This window comes from Primulina eburnea, chromosome 4 (assembly GCF_022965805.1).
Source record: "Primulina eburnea isolate SZY01 chromosome 4, ASM2296580v1, whole genome shotgun sequence".
In the NCBI taxonomy this organism is placed as follows: domain Eukaryota; kingdom Viridiplantae; phylum Streptophyta; class Magnoliopsida; order Lamiales; family Gesneriaceae; genus Primulina; species Primulina eburnea.
The window spans coordinates 30,352,948-30,369,292 of NC_133104.1; the positions used below are offsets into that span (position 1 = coordinate 30,352,948).

At 33.7% G+C, this 16,345-nt stretch overlaps 1 protein-coding gene across 1 annotated transcript; it reads left to right on the top strand.

Moving 5' to 3' along the window:
* The first annotated feature begins 225 nt into the window (after positions 1-225).
* Positions 226-5,453, top strand: LOC140829817 (UDP-xylose transporter 1-like). Its single transcript, XM_073193105.1, has 8 exons — positions 226-390; positions 762-883; positions 2,740-2,924; positions 3,567-3,634; positions 3,737-3,869; positions 3,956-4,117; positions 4,289-4,561; positions 5,092-5,453. The coding sequence occupies exons 2-8, from the start codon at positions 763-765 to the stop codon at positions 5,164-5,166; spliced, it is 1,017 nt and encodes a 338-aa protein (XP_073049206.1). The 5' UTR covers positions 226-390; position 762; the 3' UTR covers positions 5,167-5,453.
* Positions 5,454-16,345: the final 10,892 nt, after the last annotated feature.

Below are 16,345 nucleotides of genomic sequence, written 5' to 3' on the forward strand. Positions count from 1 at the left end.
TATAGACAATATTGTAAATACCAAAATAATTAATTTTAGCATAAAACCATTTTTTGAAGTAGGTGTTGTTTCCGCCTTTGCTTATAATTGCCGTTAGCTAAATCACAAAGCAGACGGAAGGTTACCTACTAAACTAACGGCGTTACCAACAACCATATATATCATCATGATAAATAATAATGTCACATTCTTGTATGCAAATTAAGCCAAACCCCCTCCCTCCCTCCCTCCCTCCCTCCCTCACCCACGCTTTCATATGGTAACTCGCAGCCGCTATCTCATACAAGCTTTGATTGCCACGACGCCCGTGCCTATAATCCTTCGAAATTCGCTCCGTACTGGAGTTCTCGTTCTTGTGTTGGAGATCCTTGCTTGAAACTCATTTGGGAGGTAATTTTATATGTCTCTCGCTAACTAACCTTGTTCATCACTTTTCAGACATAACATTGTTAACAGAATATTTTTCCATCATATTATATATTACAAGAAAGTACTTGCATTCATGGAAGATTGATTTTTCTAGTTAATTACATCATGTTTAATAATATGAGAATATTTTATTACACGACGCGACTTGGCCTGGATTTTTTTTTTAAATTGTTATTTTTTCATTGTTATCGGTTCATCGGTTAGGTAGCCAGGATCCACCGATCCCGTTGGCGGATTCTGTCACCTTCTTTTACTTTTATGAATTCCAGCTGCTGTACTTACAAAATTTATGTATATATATATTCGTAATTAAATTGTTGTATTTTTATCAGGATGGGAGAAATATCAGGGTTCCAATTGGGAGTAATAGGCGCACTGTTTCTATCTGTGGCATCTTCAGTGTCAATTGTTATATGCAACAAAGCCTTGATGAGCCATCTTGGCTTTCCATTTGGTAATTTATAATCTTAATCTTTAATATTTTATAATTAATCAAATTTTAATTTTCGAAAACCCATTAATAATTCATAGATTATTATTTAATTTTTTTTTAGATCTCTTTCACTTTCATTTGGCGCACAGTCTAGGAAAATTGTTTATCAAACAACGTATTATTAAATGGCTTTGACACAAAGTCTAAGGTTGCACATGTATTTCAAATCCATCAATTCAAATGTATTTTTTTAATTTTAAATAAACTTCAAATATACCTTTGTCATGTTTATAGAGTATTTTATGTTAATTATGATGAATTTCAAGTTTCGACAAGAATGAAGAAGGCGTTTAAATTCATTCTATTTTGTGTAATTAATTTGTAAATAAGCAATTTATGAATTTAAAATTTCATATATTGTTACATTATTAACATTAAAACTATAATCGAAATACATGTATTTCAAAATTTTCCATCCAAATACAATATAAGATTCCAATATGAATTAATCTTCCATAGTTGAATGCTAGCTTGGTAGAGCACGTGCTTGTGTATATAGTTATGTTGCATTTGGATGTATAGTTTGAAATTAATAAATTTTGATTATTATTTTATTTTAAAAGTGAAACAATTGATGAAATCTTAATCCATACTTTAATTATTAACATATTAGTTCTACAAAGTAAAATGAATTTCAAATTTCTTCATTATTGAGTAAACTTGAAATTCATCATAACTAACATAAAATACAATATAACATGAAATAAATGAATTTGAAATTTATGGTCTTGCTTTTTTAAAGCAACAAAAATATATTTGAAATCCAACAATTATAAACAACTTTACAATTTTTTTTTAAATCCTATGTAAATATTTATAACATAAATCTATTTTTAAATATTTTTTCTTTAATTTGACTGAATAATGTTTGTGTTTTTACTTTTTCAAATAACAAAATATATTTTTTGTTTTTCATTTTAATATTCTTTTTGTTGTTTTAGGAGTCACTGGGTTTTGTAAAAGTATCATACTTATAATTATAATTATAATATAAAAATACTCTATCTATAAGGAAAAAACATTTATTTTATTCGTAATAATTATAATTATATTATTATATTTATAAGAGTATGTCTTTTGTGATACGGAATCACGAATTTTTATCCATAAGACGGGTCAACACTACCGATATTCACAATAAAAAATAATACTCTTAGCATAAAAAGTAATAATTTTTCATGGATGACCCAAATTAAAGATATGTCTCTCAAAATATGACCCATGAGACCGTCTCACACAAGTTTTTGCCTATTTATAATATTAAAATATATCACTCTATCTATAAGGAAAAACATTTATTTTATTCGTTATAATATTATTGGTGTGAGACGTATAAAATAGTGCGATGCATAAATCGATCTATTTAAATTTTTATAATATAATTTATCAAAATTTGGTTTTTACACAATAATTTGTTTTTAATTTTTGTTTTAGTCTTTTTTAGAAGTCACTGAATCTATCGAATATAGTTTATCTGTCACCGAGCCTCTCATATGTGAAAATTGTGACGAGAATAAATCTATATTACTCATATTAAAATTTATGTGCTAAAAAAATAAAGAGAAATATAAAACAAAACGATCCTCGATTTTCATTTTCCTTTATATTTGTGTATATATATTTAATATATGTAATATAAGTTTCATTCTTGTCATGTAAGTCACGTAAGAGATTACCAATGTTAAATAAGGAATATATGGTAGATTCAGTAGTTTAGGGAAAAAAAAACTAAAAAATTCATGTTCCGCCCGGCATATGAGCTCATACTAACTCTTATTACAACATTTGTATTTCTCATTCTTTATTTTGTTTTGAAGCAACAACACTTACAAGTTGGCATCTGATGGTAACATACTTCAGTCTTCATGCGGCATTGCGCTTCAATTTGTTCGAAAACAAGCCAATCGATATGAAAACTGTGACTCTTTTTGGCCTTCTCAATGGTGTTTCCATTGGATTCCTCAACCTAAGCTTGGGATTTAATTCCATCGGCTTCTATCAGGTATGTTTAAATACGACGGATAGAGTCGATTGCCTGCTCGTTCCCTCGACGCTACATTTATTTCTGACGTTATTTTTTAAGTCTTACAAATTTATGTATAAATTTTTTATTTTGTAATTTTGAATGTGAGATTTTTTTTTCGGATAGAGTCGATTGCCTGCTTCTTCCCTCGATGCTACATTATTTCAGACATTATTTTTAAAGTCTTACAAATTTATGTATAAATTTTTATTTTGTAATTTTAAATGTGAGATTTTTTATTTACTTCATTTTTATGATACTCTACCTCATAAAATTTCGAAAATATTCTAAGTCCCTAAACATGAATGGTTTGACACATACATATTATGAATAAAAAAAAATTTGTTAATTTTTAGATTCCATGCATGTCCCAACTATCAAGATCATCATGTGTGTGTGTGTGTGTGTGTGTGTGTGTATAGTTTGGAATTGACCATGACCAAAAATCTTTGTATTTATAATCTTCATTGATTTTTTAAATTCATTACATACATTTTTTTTGTTAAAAAAATGAGAAACATGTATGCAATGACATATACCAAATTTCTCCATATTCTCTTTCAAAGTCAATGCATTTGATTTCACTTCTCAACATGTATTTCTTTTTCTTTAAATATGCAGATGACAAAGCTTGCAATAATACCTTTCACTGTTCTATTGGAAACCCTCTTTTTGAAAAAACAATTCAGGTTACTAATCAGACACACTCACAATTGGTACCATAAACACTATATATAAAGAATTTTTAATATTAATCATTAAAATCATCCACCACTTTTTAAATCATGCAGCGAAAAAATTAAGTGTTCCCTTCTGATTCTGCTACTTGGAGTTGGCGTTGCATCAGTAACAGATCTTCAACTCAACTTTGTCGGGACAATTCTATCGCTTCTCGCCATCGTAACAACTTGTGTTGGCCAAATTGTGAGCCTCATTTTCTTGGTTCTCTTTGACTTAATTCTTCATCTATTTTTTTTGGGTATTTATTAATCCTTAGTTTTTGTTCTCAGCTCACAAACACAATACAAAAGAGGCTGAATGTTTCGTCCACACAGTTGTTGTACCAATCAGCACCATTTCAGGCAGCTATTCTGTTCGTGTCTGGCCCTTTTCTGGATCAGTTCCTAACAAAAAAGAATGTCTTTGCCTACAAGTATTCTACCGTCGTATTGGTAAGTTTATCTTCATTTTCTACAAATACCAGGGTAAATTATGATTCGAATATCGGTTATACTAGAGAGTTGTCTCAAGATCTATCGCGTTCTTATGAAATTCATGGTACTTTAGATTGATTTTGATATGTATACACCCACAAAAATTAACATGCATGATATAAATTTTAGGGATTCATTATACTTTCATGCTTGATTGCTGTATTTGTGAACTTGAGCACATTCTTAGTGATTGGGAAGACATCACCGGTGACGTATCAAGTTCTTGGCCATCTCAAAACATGCCTTGTTCTTGCACTTGGTTACACACTCTTGCATGATCCCTTTACTTCAAGAAACATTTTTGGGATTCTTATTGCCATTGTTGGGATGGGCATGTACTCTTACTTTTGCACCGCTGAGGCCAAAAGGAAACAACTGGGAGACCTCTCTTCTTTATCTCAGGTCAGCGATCGTATCTGAGATTTTTTAGGTTTGAGTTGAACCTTTTAACTTTGGGCTGCTCAAACAAAAGGTTGCATTTAATTTTAAAAAATTAGAGTTCTGTAAACCTAAATTTGAGGAATATAATATACTAGTTCTTGTAACACTATCAAATAATAAGGCTTAAAATATTGTAAAGATAACTTGAATAGTTCCCGTCTTATCATTTTGGAGGTAAATATATTAATTAAGTTTGCATAATCAAGATCATATTCAACCCTTTGTTTAATTTGTAAAAACTGATAATATAGCAAATCCATTCAATTTTTATTGGGATATAACTAATCGGAGATAAGTTTTTATCAGCCTAAACTTAGAGAAGCCTTTTTTTTCCTGGGATCTATGCTGATATTGATTCATGCTTCAATTGAATCAAATATCATGTTAATTGGCTAAATATTAAACTCCCACCCCCCGCCCCGAGTTGATTGGTTTCTCGCTCGTATAACCAAAATTATTTGCTTTAATTTTGTTTTAAAATTTAATTCCAGATGAAAGAACGAGATACAACTCCCCTACTTGCAAGTCATCATCAGGATAAAGAATCCAAGGACTCTGTTGTTTAAGCTACATATATGTCTGTGCTTTCTTCAATATTGGTAGAAGTTTTGCCACAAAATTCTTTGGCATTGGAGAACTTTAATGCAACTTAATTTTCTTGATTGATTCTTTTAAATGATGCAACTCTTTTTTAACATTTATTTAACTAGTCATTTTTCACTCACATGTATTCCATTTTTAGCATTTCATTGCTTGGAAGGGTGGTTTATTAGAGGTGATTTATTGACTTGTTTATTTGAACAAGATTTTAATATGTAGTCTTTTCATAATCTTTTGTTTTATTTTGATTTTTATAAGATATTTCAAGGTTCATGCATCTAATATAGTATGGCCCAACAAGGATAGATCATCAAATTGTCGCTTAGTTTTAGGATTTTTTTTATAGAGATTTCTCCTTTCCTCTTTAATATATCCTTAAAACTTCATGAATATTAAAAATTTTATAATTTCTTGTTTATTTTTTTTTTTAATTTTAGAAACATGTTTTTAAACTTAATCGATTTGTTACATCATGAAGGTGTATCTTCAATGAATGCGACAAATATTATTATTTATTTTAAGTTTGGTTAGTCTACTAAAAAAAAGTATTTTTTTTAAAGAAAACCGCTAGTGTGACTTGAGGTTTATGTATATACCTAAAGGAGGATGAGATTAGGCTAAGACCTCTTCAAAAGACTATACAAGTAAAATATAACAACAATGCAACCATGATATCCAAAGCATATAAATACACTGAAAGCCCTGAATAAACTGATATATAAACGATACATCAATGGTGTAGAACATGGCAATATGTCTTCGTGATCAAATAAAAATAAAGTCAGCAGCAACAACGACTCAGGGAGGTGAGAAAGAAGTCAAACACTGAGGCGTCGGTCCTAAAAGGTCCAATTGTCAAAATATTGATCTTGAACTATGTCTAAAAATCATGGTCTGCTGGAATGTCACTATATGCAAAAGTGGTAGCCAAGCAGAAGAAAGAGTGAACGTTGTCTAACATCGATAACAAAAAACCCCCAAAGAAGAGGCTAAGGGGATGTGTCTCCCTTATCCTATCACATCCCAAGAACTAAAAGTTTGAACATATGAAGCATCTATAGAGGTAATAAGGAGGTACAGAAAATAAGATTCTGGGCCCTCTTATTCTCCTGAGCAAAACGAAATGGATCAACAGATGGACAATGAAATGTCTACAGTAAACACCCAATTGACCCAAGAAAGAACAACAAGAAGAATCAGAGAAACTCTGGAGACACCATTAAGACTCCAAACCGTAGCAAAGAAAATACATCAGAGAATTATATATGCAAAAAAAAAAAAAAACTATATAATTAGATATAAAGATAAATAAGATTTTTTCAGTGAATACAGATCTGAAAGTGCTGTACCTCATAAACTCACAGGAAATATTCAGTAATGTATATATCAGAATTTGGTGTTGTCAACACCATCACACAACACTGCAGCGGAAATTAATTGTTATTAAATATGTATAATTGCAATAAATAAGCAGATACCAGAATTGAATCATGCACAAGTATTCATACTTGTGCGGTGCGGTGACTCATAGCGAAAAATTCACTAGAAAATATGTATAAACCAAAGATTTAAATAGCATCAAAATAAATTACTACTAAAACAAGGATGCATAAACCAAAACACGAATTGCTCAAAAAAGAAACAAAACCACTCGAACAATCAACACTCTGCATCAGTGTTATTCTTCGAGTGTTGTTGACATCAAACAGCAACACGTGATGAGTCGATCACTTGAACACTTTATGTAAATCTTCAATACCGAATTTGATTAACTCCAACAAAGCTCCAGAAGCCGCAAGCACTTCTTCTTTCGTCTTCACGCTCTATATTCTCAATGTTCGATCCCTATATATATATATATATATATATATATATATATATATATATATCTACAAACAAGGTAGCAAGTGCCAAAGGTATAGTATATCTTATAGATAAGTTCCCAATTTATGTGGAATAAATCCCATAAATAGGATTGTCTATATCTAAGGAAACAAATAAACAAATTATTCTAGAAATGCAAAAATAAAATATTAATTGAATTTTGGAATACACGATTCCTTTCAATCTCTCTTTTTTTTGCATTTCTGGACAAAAAATTCCAAAAATGATGATTGACCAGTTCGTAGCTCCCCCTGAATTTGACATGTTAGTTCAGCAGTGTTATAGGCAATGTTGGCAACACTGACTCACAACACCGGATAATAAGACAGTTAGAGACAAGGGAACAAAAGGCACTTCATTCATCACAAGCATTAGAGAACATGAAAGCAAACTGGGTAAACACAAATTAATCAGAAAAAGACAAACAACGATAGCATGAAGTCAGTCTGCATCATCAGGAGCTTCGGCACGAGTATCAGCAACAGCAGTAGCTTCATTAACATCATCACTTTTTGGCTCAGTAGCTCCTTTTTTTTTCAGAATGCACACCAACATCAAGAAGATGCCGATAGTTGGCGATCTGATTTTCATGATAGGTGATTGTGGCTTTGGCTTGTGTGATCAACTGAGTTGCAAAGGTAATGGTATCACGGGCTTATTGAATCTGCTGAAGCCCGAATGCAATTTGTGCATTTATTTTAGAAGTGGTGAGCAAGATAAAGCCATAAGGCGTGGAGGAAGAGGGTCCATGGCAACACCAGCAGTGAGGTCTATATCCGAGGCTGCACCAGTCTCAGACGAGGGGAAATAGGTCTCAACATTGTGTGCTACATCGATGTCGGACCAGGGAAGATCTAAGATGAAACGACCTCTATTTTTTTTTCTAGTCTTAAATCATAAATTCTAAATTACTAAATAAAATAATTTAACATAATCATGAATCATAAAAAATTAACAATTTAAATCTTAAGTGCATAAAATAAATGTAAAATCCAAGAATTTTAAGTTTTATCGTTTAAGTTTTATCACGATAGTATATTTTGGATACCAGGATTTATCTCATTTTAAGATGTGAGATTTGTAAGATTGAGTGAATAATAATAAGATCGTGTATATTATTTGAAATTTCGTAGATAAATGTCTAAGATTTGAGTTGATATAGAGACATTAAGATAAAAATCAGGCAAAGGATAATAAAATCTCTAGAATTCGAAATTAATCAGTGTATGTATATCCAAATTTCGAAAATTTGCATGGGATAAAAGATTTAAATTTCGAACAATATCACGGATAGATCACGATTCGAGATAAAAGATTTAGGTCAGCTTTCAACGCGATATCACTCGATCCCGATAGTAGCCAACCCCTATAAATAGGAGGGCCCTGTATTAGAAAATCACACCTAAATTATCACTCAAATTTCGAGACTCTCCTCTAGTCTCCTTAGGAATTTTCGAGCACAGCGAAGCGCTGCCGCCGTCCGGCCATTGAAGTAGGAATTTCGAAGAACCCTAGCCTTTTTACGTTTTTCATCAAGAATTTAAGATAAGTGGGCAGTTTTAAATTTGTGTTTTATGCATTTGAAGGTTTCGTATTTTTTATTTTAAAAATTCGGTTGAACACCGTCTACTTTTTTAATCTTGTTACGTTTATACGTTGGTACTGTGAGAATTCCCTGAAAATGGGTGGAATTCCAACATATGCCCATAAGAGTGGGATAGAACTGTTTTATGGCCTCGCCCCCTTAGAGGATTAAAACTTAGGGACTGATATCAGCAAACCATGAAAGGTGAAAAATCGCAATGTTATTATGTTACGGATACGATGTTACGATTATGAAAATCATGTTGCATTTTTATGTTTCAAAAATATGGTATAAATTTTTTGTTGTTTTCAATATCCCCCATTTACTGAGTATTTCCCAAAATACTCACCCCTTACACCTTTCCCCAAATAAATTCGAAGAACAGGTTGAAGAAGAAGAATCTGAACAATTTTGTGGATTGTGAATTTTGTGATTTAGAGTAGTTAGGTTATTTCTTTTTTTAAATTTTAGTACTTTAAATTTTATGTTAGAAGTTTCAGCAAATTTATTTTATTCAGTTGTAAAGACTTTGTTTTTTTGAGATTATGATTAATAAACTGGTTTTTGGTTTATACTATGCTACGAGCCTGGTTGTTTTCATCGTTGATTGTTAAACGACGCCAGTGTCAATCCCGAGTTTCGGGTCGTGACATTTTAGTGGTATCAGAGCCGCCAGGTTCATAATCCGAGTGGGAAAAATCGATTTTCATAAAAAAAAAAATCGGGAAATTCCGGCCAAACAGGGCCTTAGCGCGCGCCGCTTTTCTTCCGATTCCGGCCGCTGCCGATACTATTTCTTTGATCGGCGACCAGTTCCAGAACCGCCTCGACGAGATGAACAAAAGCACTTAAACAATTTCGGATATCGTGCTCGGGTGCAACCGGAATTTCGGATCTACGGATTCGGCATACGAACCCTAACGCCGAATCTTATTTCGTCCAATTACCCTATCAATCCTACTCCGATTTTCAATTCATTTTACCCAAACATTATTGTAACGTACCGTACTTTCATACTCAAAATTTGCGGAAAAATTTTAAATTTTCTTAAACATAAAATAACATTCAAAGTTTGCCATAAAATATCTCAACCAAGTCCCCCATAAGACATGGTTGTTCAAAATAACTACAATAAAATTTTCTCACAAAAGGTTTGCTCAAAGTATTTCCATCAAAATATGAAATCAGAGTAATTTAACTTTTGCATAAAATTTAAACATGGCGGTCCTCGGGTTTAGCCTCCCGCTCAATCCAAGCCTGCTCCTTGGTCCCCACCCCTCGTCTCAACATGATCATCCTCACCTGCATCGATCAAGTCTAGTGAATCTAAAGACTCAACACGTATAAACTGGAAGTAACGAATAATACGTAATAAAACCACATGCAATTTCAAAATAGAGCGTACATACTTAAACTTGAACTTGCATAACGTAACTTGAACATACGTACATACATAGACGTGCCATAACTTGAAAGCTTTCATAAACATGCTTGCATAACTAAACGTACTTAAACATACATGACTTTATTTTGCGTAGAGGCATGTATCAAAGCAAGTGACCCATAACATAATAAATACCTGATCAGACAAACCACAGTACTGGGCTGACAGGGACGTATCCACTTCCACATACATGAGATCCCCGTTCAAAATTTAACGGGCTGGTTGGTCCCCGTTCATAATTTAATGCTTTCCAACCTCGATCTAACCCGTTCATAATTTAACGGGCGGATTGGTCTCCGTTCATAATTTAACGATTTCCAATCCTAACATAATTTGGTCACAAGACATTTAGCATATCTCCAAAGACTTAAAATATTTTCTTTGCACGTCATCATACTTACTTGGCGTTAAGGGATTCGTTGGACTTCGACTGGGGCTGTTGTTGCACATACTACCATGAATTTAAATACTTAACTTGCATGTCTTAGACGTAGGTACTCGAGCTCACCACCAACGTGAATAAGTAGCTTATGACATTCTAGTTCGCTCCGTACTTGACCTCGTTTAATCATCGTACTAAACCATGACATGAAAACCCAAAACAAATCCTGTATTTTTACATAAATAAATTTTAATCATCGTACTAAGCCATGATATAGAACCCCGAAGAAAATTGTGGGGACCCGGACGGTAATCATCTTCTTAGTCATTGTTGGGATTTAATTATCAGTTCTGATAAACAGGGTCTAAAAATTTTTCTTTTTAAAATGCATCTGCGGAAGATAATGGAATCTAAATAATATACATCTCAGTATAGAATACATTTCAGTATAAAAGTACAATACTGTACAATCTAAGTCTAAGGTTCGGTTACTAAGTTCAAGTAATAAACAAAATCTACAGTAAGTCCGGAATCACCACGCTAACTCTTCTTCTCTCCTCATCCTCTTGACCCCGATCCAGTCCCACCTGTTGTCATGCACACATACAAAACAAGACAACAGCCGGATAACTCCGGTGAGAATAAATCCCAGTATAAAACATGGTAAACATGCATATACATAAAGTAAATCATGAAATATTCTATCATGAATATAATTCAAATTAATAGATTTCATAATCTATGAAATTTAATCAAGATAAGCATGCAACTCGAATCAGATAAACATGCTGCTCAAATCAAATCATAGAAACATGCTATCATGACTGAAAGCAATAACAATGGGTTTCATAGTCTATGAAACCACGTCTATAAACGCATGCAGTTCTAGTCAAATCATGTCTAAACTCGACTCAACTATAACTCTAGGTATCCCGGTGTGAATAAGACGTCAATGGCTGTCACCTACCCTCCCACTCGGGGTGACTGTACGTCTTATTCCTAGACTTCGGTCTGAGCTGTATCAACGGCTGCAATAGGAGTCAGAGATGCTCCTAAGCTGAGATACACCGAACATGTAGAAGTCTGACTATCTGTCAAACTTTCCTATCTCAAATGCAATGTATAACAATCTATAAACAAAGCATGTTCATTTCAAAAGATTTGAATATAAAGTCTATAAACAAATCATAATCATATCAGAAGATAAACAATAACCAAGTATGTGATTTTATTGGGAAACTGAAATGAGATCTGATTTGAGTTATATCTTCCCAGATATCACATGAATTATACCTTTGTCGTCCCTATCTGACGAAGACGATGACCTGTATTCAAATCTGTCCATATCCAATCTGAAAAGACAATATCGAATACATAGTATCAATGAATAACTCAATTCACAATCTGTTCTGATCAATACTCAACTCAGTACATAATCTGATCAATAGCTGAACAAATAACAATTCAATTCATGTCATCGATATCACGATATAATCGAAATCATATTTGAAACTGATCAATCTAAATCAGCTGATGTTTCGACGGCATAATAATACAATCTGAATAACCCCGTCAATCAGAACATCACAGATATAACTCTAGAATGTATAATCAATACTGATATAACTCATAATCTCAACGATAACATACATCTGATATCGAATCTCAGTCAATATCTTTCAAAAATCATAACAATTACAGAAACAGTCTGTTCTTTAATCTGACTTCAATTCTATAATGTCTACTGTAGCAGAAACATCATATCTGATTCATATTCAATTCTGACAATATCATAAATTCAAATCTTGTCTAAACGTAACAAAACTTACGTCCAGTTGTAGCCTGCGTTGATAGGAACACGGTACTATGCTCGGATTTGAAAACAGACGGACGAATTGTTCGCAACTTAAATTTCACCCGACGCTTCCCTCGGTTTTCCTTTCTTGATTCTGAAGGAAAATCGCTTGTATATACTTATATATATATACACGTTGCACCTCCAAAAGACAAGTGGCTTCTTTCTGTGCTGCATGCCGCGCGCATATGCGCGCACAACGCCGCACATATGCTCCGGTAATTCTGCCCGGCACTTTCTGCCTCTCGCGCATATGCACGTATCTATTCGCGCATATGCGCCGATGATTCTGTCCCTGTCGCGCATATGCGCGTATCTACTCGCGCATATGCGCCGAAGGTTCTGGACAAGTCGCGCATGTGCGCCGATGCTTCTGTAATTCTCGCGCATGTGCGCCGATACATGTCGCACATGTGCGCGGGAACTCTCCTTATATTTCATATCAATCTTCTCTCGGTTCTCCCGGTCTGATCCGTTCTGTCTATAATCATCTTAATTATCATCTATGATTAGAATAATCATTTCCAAATCTTTTCAGATTAATCGGATAATTTCTCGGGCCTTACATTTCTCCCCCTCTTAGATCTGAGTTCGTCCTCGAACTCGCAAGTAATCAGTTCAAATATACTAGAAGAAATGTATCGTAAAGTTTAAATCAAAACTCAAATCTCTGATTCCAATCTGGAATAAGAATTCATTAAGTATAACATCATAATACTTCTCCAAATTCTTTTGACAGAATCAATCTCGCAGTACTGGCTATACAAAATCCGTATATGTCCATCTACAGTTCATAGTAAATCAATACTATTGATGATTATTAATTCTGTTTATCCCGATCAAGGATATATTCAATCTTCCACTCCAAATACCAAGCATCATCATCCGATGTTGGTTTATCAAATCTGTCATTTCTGAGCTATTTTTATTCCTTTCTGAATCTTCTTTATAAGGACTCTGTAGTACTCACTGTACAATGTGTCGTCTGTAACTATCTCAGTACTCTTTTGATAGCTATCACCACACAATTACCCATAAAGTAACAATATCTCATGTCAACTAGTGCTAGCATCCCGCACTACCACTCTCTGGATATCTTCCATATCTGGATAGTACACTCTGGCTATCCGTCAATCGATGAAAAATTCTGCGGAATAACGTATGGTATACTCTGCCATATGTGCAAAATGAATCACAATCACAATCTGATACATTTCATTGCCACATTCTGTGCAATCTAATCATTTCTTTGACATCACTCTGTGTCATTTGCTCATGTTTGTACATCATCTTGTACAAACTGATAGATATAGATTGAACAATCTGTCAATCACAATCATATCATATTTCAATCTGGAGAAAATGGCGGTAATTTCATTACGAAAGCCATAGAAATGCACTCCCATTTCTATTCAGAAACATACACATCTGTGATAATCTTCTGATTTCTGTCTTCATCTATTGGCAGTTTAGACATATCGGTACCAATTCTGTCACCACTGATTTAATCTGTCTATATCAAAACTGTATGTTCGAATATCATACATTCTCAGTCACAAACATGACAACTGAATCCACTACGGTGCATTTCTGACCCTATCTATGATTTCAGATCCGAACTACTGACATAAACAAATCAGTTAATTACATAAAGTAAAGAAAAAATACCTACCTGGTATTCGGCTCTGAATATCAATATCAATTCTGTTATTCAATTCTGAAACATTCTGACATCACAAGATAATCAGTCCTAATACAAAATACACAATCACATATCTGTTACTCAACTCTGATTACTGAAATCTAGTTCTGAACATACGGATCACATTCCTGAATTACTGTAACTCTCGAATTCAACTCTGATTCGGTTGGAGCTGTATATACTTTCCGTGATTCACAATAATCTGTAGCATATACGGATTTAAAACAAAGGTAATATCAAATCCGAGACGAAGTATCAATATCCTATACAGATCTAGTGAGTTCAGTGAACTCATAAAACAATGATTTCTGATAAATATCTTCATGTCATTCTGATCAACTGTTATATCTCATCTGCAAATAATATATGCTCCCCAAAACAATATAAGATGTCTCAAATACTGATTTAGAACAATAACAATACTCAGCAGATATAAAGCAACAGTCGAATAAAATAATCTGCCAAATCAGACAAAATATATTTCTGACATCTCTGACATTTCTGATATCGGTATTTTATCAGTCACTGATTGCAATCTTAAATATGTCAAACTCACTCGGTATACTAACTTCAGATAACGCATACTCTGAATACAATCTGTTTCAAGCAGGATTCTTATCTGAATAATTTCTGTATACAATCATCGCAGTTCTCAGAATATTCAATACAATCTTCAGATATTCTCTTCAATCAATCAAATGCTGGAATTATATCAAAATCTCATAGATACAATGAGCATAAAATCATCAGAACATCTCTGAATATACTGAAACATGCCAAAGAGCAACACTAAATCAGATGTAACTCTTGGTCGGTAATCTTCTACTAATCTTTCAATTCATTCTGTATCATTCTGTACATTCAATGTTATTCTGTGCTGAATTCTAAAACAAAAATCAGTATCTGATCTGAATTCAATTCTGAAATCTATCTTTCTGATATAAAGCAATTCTAAAATATTATCTAGGCAAGCATCAGCCACTTCATATATTATTGGCAAATCTGCCAATGCTAGGCTCGATTTCAGTATATCTACTGAATACATAAGGGTACCATCTGTTCCTTTCTGTATAAATCGAGTTATAAAAATACATGTATCATAGGAATTCTGAATCTAGAATCCTTACCGTGGAATCTCCACTCAGCCATATCTGGTCTGAATCTTATACTCTCCTGAAAGGAATCTATAATAGTTCTGTACTTGTTCAGCATATTAACATCAATAATGCGGTCAAATCAGAAAACACAAGTACGTCAGAATCTAACTCTATTTCATTCTCATCTTACTGTAGTATACAATATATACAGAAATCTCTGATATCAACATTTCCTCAACAAGCAAGGACATCAATACTACAGTACATACAAACCCAACAGATACAGCATATCTCCATGCAACTCAGTCAAAGATATTCTTAACAAATGCATTAGTATATATCAATACATATGCAATAGAATCATAAAGAATAGTACCTGTTGTGAATTCTGGATCTGTGTTTTCAATTGAACTCTGTTCCCTACAATCTTCGGGAACGCTTCTGGGGACAGAATTTAGCAAAGTGTCCCGGCTGTCCACAAATATTGCATCTACCAGTCACTCCCTGGCATTGCTCGGTGGAATGTCTCCCTCCGCAACTCCTGCAATACACTCCAGTATAACTTGGACCAGAAACACTGGAGCTAGATGAACCGCTTCCTAGCTTCTTGAATGGCTTCTTCCGAGCTTTCAGCAAATCTTGCTTCCCACTCGTACTGCCGTGATCATATCGGAGGGGGGATTGCTGTGTCTGGGGTTGCTTCACACACAACCTCCCTAGCTGTCTAGTCAGACTCGCCTCAGCTCTTTTCGCTCTACTCAGGATGTCAGCAAAATGGTAAGGTCGCTGCAGATTCATAAATGCAATACCTCCGAATTCAACCCTCTGATGAACTGATTTACTATAGCTTCATCATTTCCAGCTATCTGAGGAGCAAAATGCAGTAGAGTAGAGAATTTGGCGGTATATTCATCAATATTCAACTGACCTTGGCTCAAATTCTCAAACTCTGCTTTCATGTCCTCTCGGTACGAGGCTGAGAAAAATCGTCGATAAAATTCAGTTCTGAATATTTCCCAGGAAATCACTGTACCTCTCTGTTCCCACATTCTTCTACTGGTAATCCACCAATTCCTGGCGGCTTCTCGTAACTGATAAGGTACCATTTTAACTCTCTGTTCATCTGTACAATCAAGTAAATCGAACAGTATTTCTATGTCATCAAACCAGTTCTGACAATCTTCAGATGTCTCGGT